Genomic DNA, 10,419 nt, shown 5'->3' with positions numbered 1-10,419 from the left:
AAAATAATTTTACAATGATGCTAGACCATATATGTGCCACTCGACTTGCCAAACATTTATATGGAAGCAGATCTGGGAAGGACTCCTGATCATTAGGATACCAAACTACACTTTATTGAAACTATCTGAAAGAAGGTGGTAGGGTACATGGGTATTGGGAATATCCTTCATAATAATAAGGCATTCCACCTATTAAAAAGTCTAAGAGCCAAAGGTGAAAAAGTAAGTCAATACCACACCATAAATCATATTATAAATCTGCTTTATTGCAATTAGAAGAGATCAAGAAGCAGAAGATAAACACAGGGATAAAAACCCTGTTTATCACACACCTGGACACTTCTACTATCATAACCATTGTGAGGGAGGACCTCAACATTAATGAGATGGGGAAACCCTGGACCAGTGACAGCAGAAGTTGCCCTATTCTGAAATAGGACCCAGGTAGTGGCCTTTAGATGGTGAGCAATGGAAGCTCAGGTGGAGTAGGTATAGACAGAGAAGAAAAATGAAGGCACTCAGCAACTTGAGCTAAAACCCAGAAAGTAAGAGAAATCAGAGACAGGGGAGGAGAAGTAGCCTCGGAGAGGGCAATGCAGCTGTAGACTTGGACAACGTGGGACCAGAGCCGATGGCAGGACTTAGTGCTTGTAGCTCTTCCTGCTGGAGGATGAGGTGGTGGTGTATTTGATGGTGGAACTGCTGCCTCCAGAGGAGCTGAAGCCACCCCCCATGCCTCGGCCACTGCTGGAACTGAAGCCAGCTCCAAGGCCGTGGCCGCTGCCATAGGAGTAGCCGCTGCCTCCACCCAGGCCTGAGCCACTGCCCATACCGCTGGCACCGCCAAAGCCACCAGCGCCGCCATAGCCGCCAGAGACGGTGGACTGCACCACAGCTGTGGACGGGAGACAGACAAGGACACACAAGACACGGTGAGCTCGTCCTGCCAGCCTGAGTCCAGCCAGAAGAGCACAAGGGCAAGGGAGGGAGGCAAGCAAAGGTACTTACAGATGTTGACTTGTCCAACGCCTTCTCCACTCAGCCTAGGAAGGGGGAAAACACAGGGAGCATGAGTCCTCAGAGCCACCAGTGGACCAGAGTGGGAAGCGTCAGTGTGAGGCTAGCCCACGGGGAAGCCGCCTTCCAAATGGTCCACTGAGAGCAGCCACTGTGGCCATAACTAGAGGGCCTTCAACTCGGGCTCCTGCCAGCCTTCCTGCACATGGATCCAGATGTTGGAGGGGCCTGTGTGAGGTACCCACCTGCACTCCTCGCCCTCCAGCAGCTTCCTGTATGTGGCGATCTCCACGTCCAGGGCCAGCTTGACATTCATGAGCTCCTGGTACTCCTTCAGCAGCCGGGCCATGTCCTGCTTGGCCTTCTGCAGGGCGTCCTCCAGCTCAGCCAGCTTGTTCTTGGCGTCCTTGAGGGCCATCTCTCCACGCTGCTCAGCATCAGCGATGGCGGACTGCAGGTTGGCGCACTAGAGGAGGGACGTAGGCAGAATGGACTTGCAATTCAGTCCTCCAGAGATCAACCACGCTGCTGCTTTCTAGCGAGGTAGAGTTCCAGAGCCCAGGTATCACGGAAAAGGACATTGGCCTTTTTAGCCAGTCTTTTTCTGTTTTGCACAAATTATCTAGTCTGGGAGCCCAGTGAGAAAACCTGAACCTTTTTTTAACGACCCTGGACTACACTGGACGAAACACCAGCAGACTTAGAAGAAATGGACCTACTCGCTTGTTTCGAGTGCTGTCTCCATAGCCAGACCAGGAGATTACAAAATTAGGAGCAACTTCACTTAAGGACATGAATTTCACATCTAGCTGCTGGGATCTGGGCATCCTCACTCCTAAGGGATTCTAACCCGCTTGGACAACACTGATCTTCATCCGGGGTCCTTGCTCAACTTTCTTTTTCAAGTGAATCTTGGGCAGATTTGGAACAAGAGGTGCCCCTCTGCCGGCCTCCCCTTTTCTTTCCTGACTGGTCTGGTATTCCTAAACCAATCCTTCTCCTTCAGTAATGTCTTTGAAAGGCCCCGAGACTACCTTTTTACAGTCTGACTAACTGGGATTGTTCCTGTCACCTGACTGTATCATTGTCTGGTGTTGGCATCTGTGTGTCCTAACCTGTGGGACCTCACTAAGGCTGGGAGCTGCGCATCCTCCTCTCTCTGCTGTTCCCTCAATTCCCAGCATTTCCCAAGTGGCGGCTGCTGACCAGCTGGTGGTGTAGCAGGAAAGGATGCTTTTCTTCTCCAGAGGCCCCCACCATACCTGCTTCTTGACATGGTCGATCTCAGATCTCAGCCTCTGGATCATGCGGTTGATCTCGGCAATCTCCTGCTTGGTGTTGCGCAGGTCGTCCCCGTGTCTGCCCGCTGAGACCTGCAGTTCCTCGTACTGGAGTCCAAAGAGAGAGAAGGTGGTGTATATGGGCTTTCACATGCCAACGGGGATTTGACCTCTGAGTCAGGCATTTCCCACCCTTGACCTAGTGGCTTCTCCCCAGGGGGCTTTAAGGAAAGTTGATGTGGCAAGGTCATTAGATACTGGACATTGGTCACAGACCCTCTTTTGATGAGACCGCTGATAGCCTGTCCAGTTGGGACCAACGATGTTCTGTGTCATGTTTCTGAGAGTCAGCATCAGGGCGGAGACAAGAGCAAAGATCACTAGGTCCTTAACTATGCAGCTGTCGTCCTGCACCTGGGTTCTTTGACTAACTGAACTTGGACATAAAGTCTGTAAATGCCTATTGTATGAGAGCAGGGTAGCCATCCTATGGGAAAACATCGGCTTCCCTGCAGCAGACTTCCCAGCAAAGGAGGTAGCCTTGCTGGTGTTGAGGGCGGGGACACGGGCACTCCTGGGCAGCTGCCAACTCAAGACTCACCTTGCTCTGGTACCAGGACTCAGCCTCAGCCCGGCTCCTCTGGGCGATCTCCTCATACTGGGCTTTGACTTCAGCGATGATGCTGTCCAGGTCCAGGTTACGGTTGTTGTCCATGGACAGGACCACGGAAGTGTCGGAGATGTGGGTCTGCATCTGAGACAGTTCCTGCAGAGCACAGGAGAGTCAGATCATCTCTGGCTGTGGCGTTCACAGCGGTATCCAACCCCAAGCTCCTCCACCCCCTGCACTGTCCCATCAGAGCAAATGAAAGAGGACTGGAGATGCTTACTGCGTCATACAAGGCTCTGGTGAAGTTGATCTCATCTGTGAGAGCATCTACCTTGGCTTGCAGTTCAACCTTATTCATGTAGGCAGCGTCCACGTCCTGGGGCACAAGGCAACAATGTGGAGTCAGCTGAGCCTCCTTCCCAGTCTGAACCCTTCTAGCCTCCCCGTGGGCGCCCTCTTGGATGTGTGCAGGGACCCAGATCCTCTCCCTCTCCGCGGAACACGGTCCCCTGATGTTCATTTGCTCACCTTCTTCAGGGTGACAAATTCATTCTCTGCTGCCGTGCGCTTGTTGATTTCCTCTTCATATCTAGAGTGAGAACGGGGTGAGGGACACTGAGCCATGGCCAGGATGGTCCCGCAGAAGCAGCCTGGCATCCCAGCTTCCATGAAGCAGATATATCCGAGTTGAGCTTTCCCGCCACTGAGCCCAGAAATGATTTTCTGTGTTCCCTAAAGTTTGTGTCTTTTCTCTCCCCGTCTATCTCTATGGCCCTTTTGTTGTTTTGGGGTTGTTTTGAGGCACTAATTGTGATTCTCATTGCCATGGACCTGTTTCCCTATGGGACCATGTCCACCCCTGGACCAGATCAGCTGGCGGTCCTCACGTGTGCATTTCAGAACTGAGCCCTTCATGCCCTTGAACTCACTTGTTCTTGAAGTCCTCCACTGTGTCCTGCATGCTCCTCAGCTCCGAGTCCAGGCGGCCCCTCTCCCCCAGGATGCTGTCCAGCTGTCTCCTGAGGTTGTTGATGTACTGCTCAAACAGGGGCTCCAGGTTCTGCCTCACGGTCTTGGTGCCCTGCTCCTGGAGCAGAGTCCACTTGGTGTCCAGGACCTTGTTCTGTTGCTCCAGGAAGCGCACCTGGAGGAAGACAAGGTGGTTATTTGCCAGAGAAAACACGGGAGAAAGAGACATGACTTGTCCCCTGGATGTCACCCAGGTCCTGGGCTGCCTTAGAGCATGTACGGAGGATGAGGCTGACAATGCTGCACCCTCACACCTATTCCTTCCCACTCCAGCAATCCTAGTGTGAGATTCCTCCGTGGACCCCTGGGGTCATCTCACTACTGCGCTGTGCAGCCTATCGGTGACATTCCACAGTCTTCTCTTTTTATTGAAAGCACCATCACACGTTTCCCCGTTCCATCACACAAAGTGTATTAAAAATCAGACCTCAGTTAAAGGAATATTAAATATGCAGAATGTGACGATTAAATCCAATTCAGTAATGATTGGCTTCCAACTACCTCTGCTTTGGTACCCGGTTCTCCTCTACAACGAATGCCCTGATGTTCATGCTGTGGTTTACACAGTTAGTATTTCTATGGATATAGAAATATTTCTGAGTCTTTTTCTTCTAATCCAAGCAAAATCCTTTTCTTTTCTTTTTTCTATCACTCTTTTTCCTCATGCCCGGAGCCCTAGAGCAGATTTCCACCTGCAGTATTTTTTAATCTCTTGGAATCTTCAGAAGGTCAACCTAACCCATTCCGTTCTCTCACTGCCTTAATTTGCTTCCCACTTCCCCCAAGTAAAGCATCCTTCCCTGGCAGGGGTGAGGGACGTTTAAGAGACCCAGGGGGTTTAGATGATGTCCATCACCTCTGCCTGCTGTGAACACGGAGCCCAAGTGGCACCCCGGGGGAGAGCTGGTCTCCCTCCCTCCTGAGTGTCCCCCGGGTTGGACATTCATTGGTTGTCCAGTCTGGGGGCCCTGAAAGGCCAGTGGAGGCAGGTGCTCCTGGCTCACCTTGTCGATGAAGGAGGCGAACTTGTTGTTGAGGGTCTTGATCTGCTCGCGCTCCTCCGTCCTCACCCTCTGGATGGTGGGGTCGATTTGCAGGTTCAGGGGAGTGAGGAGATTCTGGTTGACAGTGACCTCCTGGATGCCTCCGGGGGGGCACACGGGGAAGCCAGAGCCCCCGTAGCCACCGGCAAAGCCAGCTCCACCACCGAGCCCGAAGCCACCACCAGCTGCACCCCCAAAGCCAAATCCGCTGGCGGCTCCACCTCCATAGGCAAAGCCACCTCCAACTCTGCCACCATATCCACCGCTGATGGCACAGCTGCCGCCTCCGATGGAGATCCTCTTGGAGCCGCCCAGGCCATAGAGGCTCCTGCTGCCAAAGCCAGCTCCGCCACACACTCCGCCGAGGCCACCACTACCCCTGGAGCGGGACACGGAGACGCTGCTGAAGCCCGAGCGGCAGACCCCGGGGACTCTGGCCGAGCTGGCGCTGAAGCCCCGGTGGCTGATGCTTTGGCTCCTCATGGTGGATCTGCTAGACATGCTTCGTGAAGAGGAGAAGGCTGAAGAAGGTGCGAGAGGCTGGAGGGTAGAGCTGAGAGGAGCAGATCTGTGAGATGAGCCTCCCGGCAGCGGTTTATATAGGGTGAAAATGGGCTGGGCCCCGTCCTGGAAGGTGAGCTTGCAGATTGGGAAGGGCTGGGCTCTACAAATAGTGAGATCAGCCCCAGCCTCTTAAAGGTATGAAATATGAAGATTACTTCTTTGGCTTCCTTTAGTCATGGAGAAATTCTCCTGCCTTCCAGCCTTGACGATCCCAACACAATAAGGCTGGATATGAATTCACTGAAGTCATGAGTTAGTCATGTTCTCAAACAAAGGAGACAAGGAGCTGATCTGTGATAATTGTCCCTTCCTTCTGCTTACTCAGACACTCCTCTGTGTGCCCCCTTCCCACACAGGTTTTCTCCTCTACCAGCACCACCCTTTCCATCAGGGTGGGACTGACTGTGAGTTCTTATAGGCATTTGCCCAAAGGCCTGAGCAAGAATTGGCCTGCAGTGATTTTCACCATGTCTATACCTGTCCTTCTAGAGCTCCCGGCTGTTCTTCCTGGTGGCCTAGGCATGGAAGTGGGGGCTGTTTGGGGACAATATCGTCCTTTGAAAAACAAAGGGATAGAAAAGTTGAGTTTTTATACTGTGAGATCAGCATTTGCTCCCCGTCCCGTGTGATAAGGTGCCCAATTGGCAGTTTTCCTGAGAGTCTCTGCCCAGAGACCTGACTTCTGCACTTCCCTCCCCAATTCTTCTTTTCCACTTGATCTGTTATTATGCAAAAGTTTCTTTCCAACTAGAGTCCATAGACATCTTTTTCTCTCCTGTTTTGGTACGTTCACTTGGAACTTAAGGAATCTAAGATGGGTAGGATAAAAATCATTGAAGCATTCACTGACTCTGGTTCTGATGGGCTTTGACACTTCTTAGGAATCAAGAAGCAGACACCTTAATGGAATGTGTACGGAAAATTGAGGGTCATATAGAAACAGTGAATCATAAAAAAATGTGCCCTTACATGTGTGATTACATCACAAGTAAATTCCAAATTTATATTTCTAATCTCAGTGCTTAAAATCTGAAATGGCTACACATCTCAGAGTGAAAGAAGGCTGTGAGTGAGTGTGGTGTTTGGCTTAGAGAGGAATGAGGTCCATTTTCCCCAGCCCACACATTAAGGACCGAATACCAGGAGCATTGAGAGCAGTTGCAGGCATGCTGTTCTGTGAGAACACACGAGTAAGTGGCAACCAGCAGAGGAAGGACAAACTGGCATGTTGAGATGACCTGAGAAAAACTCTTGCTACTATCTTACAAATGTCCCATTTCTCCAGTGTTTTGGGGTGCACAATATCCAGGAGGACAGGGCAATCTGTGCCCAAAGGAGGTTCTTCTGAGCATAGGGAAGAAATACCTTCTCAAGACAACGGAAACAGCTCCCTCCTCTCCACCCTGGTTGCACAATGGCTGACCAAGATATGTGATTCCACCCACGTCTGGGAAAGAAGTATTCCTTCCCATGGCATGGTGTTCTGCTTCACTCTACTCTCTTGGGATAGGGGCTCTAGGCTTGGCATAGATGATGTCAGGAGGGGTAGGAAGGGTTGGCAAGCCAGGTAGGAGCAGCATGCATTGTGCCCAATATTTATATCTGTAGCTGCTTTCGTACTGCAGTGGTGGAGTTGGGTAGTTGCCCCTGAAAGTGTATGGCTTGCAAATCCTAAATGATGTACTATGTGTCCCTTTAAAGAAATAGTTTGTCAATCCCTGGTTAAGAGCGTGGGCTCTGGAGACAGAGTACTCAGGCTCATAACTAGACTCATGTGTGTCTTTTAAAAAATTATTCATTTTTACAGCTGTATAGTGGGCATGGAAATAATGCCTACCACACAATGTTGTGAGGATTGTGGGAAATAATGCAGAGGCCTTAGCACGGGGCCTACACAGAAGTGCTCCATGAAGATGAGATAATGTCGTTGCTATAATTAATGCAAGTAGGAAGAAACTTGGGAGGTTCAGGGACGCACAGAATCCTCAAGAACTGGCACTCAGGTGCAGCTGCGTGTGTGGCAGAGGAGGTGGGGATGGAAGAAATGATACCAATGCCGCACAATACAGGTCTGTATCATATTGGTAAGGACCTGGAAGCCACACATGGAGGTTTACCCTTGTTCTCAGAAGTTGTGTAGTGCCACGGAAGCTAGAAGAGCAACAGTGGCAGGGGCATATAAATTATGATTTATAAGCTTGCTGGTGCCCAGAGCAGCAGGACAGAGAAAATCTCTGCTTTGGGGCAAATGCAGCTCCTTTTGCTCGAGTGGCTGGAAGGAAACTGTGGCCGGAGAGAAGGAGGGTCTGTGACTTTGGCGGGAACCCAGCAGACTGCTGTCTCTGCCCTACGTGGAATCAGGCTCCCCTCGGCCACCCTTTACTGGGCCTTCTTCTGTCCTCAGGGCTGTGCTTGCAGGGACAGGCTGCCATCAACCAGCACAGGAGACCGGATCAGTGCCTCCTTTAGTATTGATTTTATGTCTTTTCCGGGTGGGAGAGACTCATCCTTGTGTAGAGTGTGTAATTCAGTTGCAGCAGGAACCTCACATTTAACCAGTTAGTCGGTCAGAGGATGGTTTAACTTGAACACATTATCCCCTTCCCAGCTTGGCATGTGCACCAAGGAGCACCGGCAATATAAAGCATTATATTTTATTTTCTGACCAAGTATTTCTCCTCTTGATAGCTTTCTAAGACATTCCATAGTATATTATATTCTCCTAATATGTATGAGGATACATTTTTTTTTCCAGCAAATTCTCATCACTACCTGCCAGGGAATGATGCCCTGGGAACCAATTCCGGTGACCCGGACCATGAGTGAGGTCAGCTAGGAGGGCTCGTGAGAGTTGCTGCAGGCTCCTACGGCCATGGAGGGTAGTGGTTAGAGAGAAGGGGGGCTCCACGGAAGGTTCACTCTTTTCCTGTCCCGTCACCCTTAAACGGTCAAGTTTGTACCCGATTCATTTGCCCTTGATTTTCTAGATCTTTGGCTGCCGGGTGGTACCCTGTCTTCCGTTTCTCACTTTTCCACTACCGCCCTGGGCCAAGCTGCACTTTGTCCTCCTCTAGAGTTCAGCCTTCTGCCCTCTGCTCCTGCTTCTGCTCTCAGGAGAGGGCTGTGCTCAGAGGCAGTGGGGACCCACTGGATGGGGACAGAACTGATTCCTCCAGTGAAATCTCCCCAGTGTTCCTGAATCCTGTCCCACGGTGGTTATATTTTCCCAGGGAAGCAGGGTGGAGAAGGCCAGGCCTTCATAACAAGATTCAAACAAAGGGTGATAGTTCAGGCAACTATGTGAGAGAAACTAAAGCAAGCAACGTGAGTAACGCCGATGACAGCTGGCCTCCTCCCCGGCAGGCTGCCGATCCCAGCCTCTTCCCTCTGCCAGGACAGCCTCCGTGCAGTGGTGCTGTCTGAGCGCCATGGAATGAAGAAGGCCCTTTGTTCTAGGCCCAGGGGTCAGCCTGTACTCCTTGCATGCTCCCCAGCATGGAGGAAGGCAGGAGGGGAGCCCCGAAGCCCGAGCCCTTGCAAAGTCGGCCTCGAGAGCATTTGCCTTGTGTTCCTGCCTCTCTGGGTGGAGCTGGCAGACGAGACTGAAGGATAGGCTATTGTCATCATGCATCAAAAGTTTAAGACCTGCCAGCCCTGGTGCAGGATGATGCTGTTCAGAGGGAATCCCACAGACCCAGTCCCGTCCCTAGGGAGCACCCACTGAAAGAAAAACATATGCAGCCACATGTGTAAGGACTGTAGACAGCAGCACCCAAGTTGGAGAGGAAAGACAGCCTTCTGGGATATATAGAGAGGTTGAGACAGTATGGAAACTTCCAAAACTGTATGAGCAGGCTGTCGTGAGCATACGGTGTGCACTAAACTGGAGTGCGGAGCTTCCCTTGTATTTCTCAATTTCCACACACATGGTCCATCCATATTTGCTGAGAACACAGTGACAGGGTCATATATCTGGACACAAAATTTGAGTGGCTTTACCCACAGCTGCTAGAAGTTTCTGACAACTCCCATCTTCCAGTGGGATGAGGCTCTACCTAGGGTCAGTCATGGGGTCCAGAGGTCACTGGAAGAACACCTTCCAGGGAGCTCAATGGGATGCTTGGTTCAAAGCACTGCCTGCCTCTGGAACTGTGGTCCCAAACCCCCTGACGTCACTCCATGTGACCTCTAGTGGGGAAAAGTCAAGAACCTCATATTTGTCCTGCTTCCCCCTCATAGCCTGGAGGAGATGAAGGGAAGCATGGCGGCCACCATTTCAACCAGCAAAAGTAGTATGCAGCACAGGGTCTGGGATGAATTGGGTTACTGTTGTTAGCATATAGGATTGATGCGTGTCATGTGCCTTGAAGGACACAAATCGAGTATTTGTACAGTTATAGAAAAAAACTCTTTTGTTCCTTTAAACATTGACCTTGGTACATTTTCCTATAAAACCTATAAAACCTAGGTGCTGCCTAACACATTTTTGAAAGTGTTCATTTCTTTTTGACTCACCGTATACGCACTGGTATTCGGTAGGTAGGGGCATTTGAATGGTTAAGTACAGATAGGTGCATGATTGGGGCAAATTCAGTTGAAGGGGACAATGCTTGGCTTTCCTAATCAACACGGAGAGACTAGTTGGAGGAAGTGAGTCATTTGGAGGTTCTGAGGGAAGAAGCGATTTTGGAGGCAGAAAGAAGATGAAGACCTTTTGAAAAGATACGAGGGTGGGAAGAGAACCAGCCATACAGTAAGGCTGGTGTAGATCATGCCTGCGATGGGCAGGGTGAGAGGACATGGGTGAGGGGCCAGATTTTCCTCCTGTTATGAGTCCAAGGTCCTCCATAGCAACTGGAGTTGAGGAGACCCCAGC

General features: G+C 50.9%; 1 protein-coding gene across 1 annotated transcript; it reads right to left on the bottom strand.

The window, feature by feature from the left end:
- Window positions 1–245: 245 nt before the first annotated feature.
- Window positions 246–5,622, bottom strand: KRT6A (keratin 6A). The gene is made up of 9 exons (XM_077869947.1): window positions 4,941–5,622; window positions 3,837–4,051; window positions 3,436–3,496; window positions 3,188–3,283; window positions 2,899–3,063; window positions 2,280–2,405; window positions 1,263–1,483; window positions 1,009–1,043; window positions 246–895 (listed from the first exon to the last, which is right to left on the bottom strand). The coding sequence occupies exons 1-9, from the start codon at window positions 5,478–5,480 to the stop codon at window positions 642–644; spliced, it is 1,713 nt and encodes a 570-aa protein (XP_077726073.1). The 5' UTR covers window positions 5,481–5,622; the 3' UTR covers window positions 246–641.
- Between the last annotated feature and the right edge of the window lie 4,797 nt (window positions 5,623–10,419).

Source organism: Canis aureus, chromosome 25, assembly GCF_053574225.1.
Source record: "Canis aureus isolate CA01 chromosome 25, VMU_Caureus_v.1.0, whole genome shotgun sequence".
NCBI lineage: Eukaryota > Metazoa > Chordata > Mammalia > Carnivora > Canidae > Canis > Canis aureus.
This window is presented reverse-complemented; position numbering and strand designations above follow the sequence as displayed.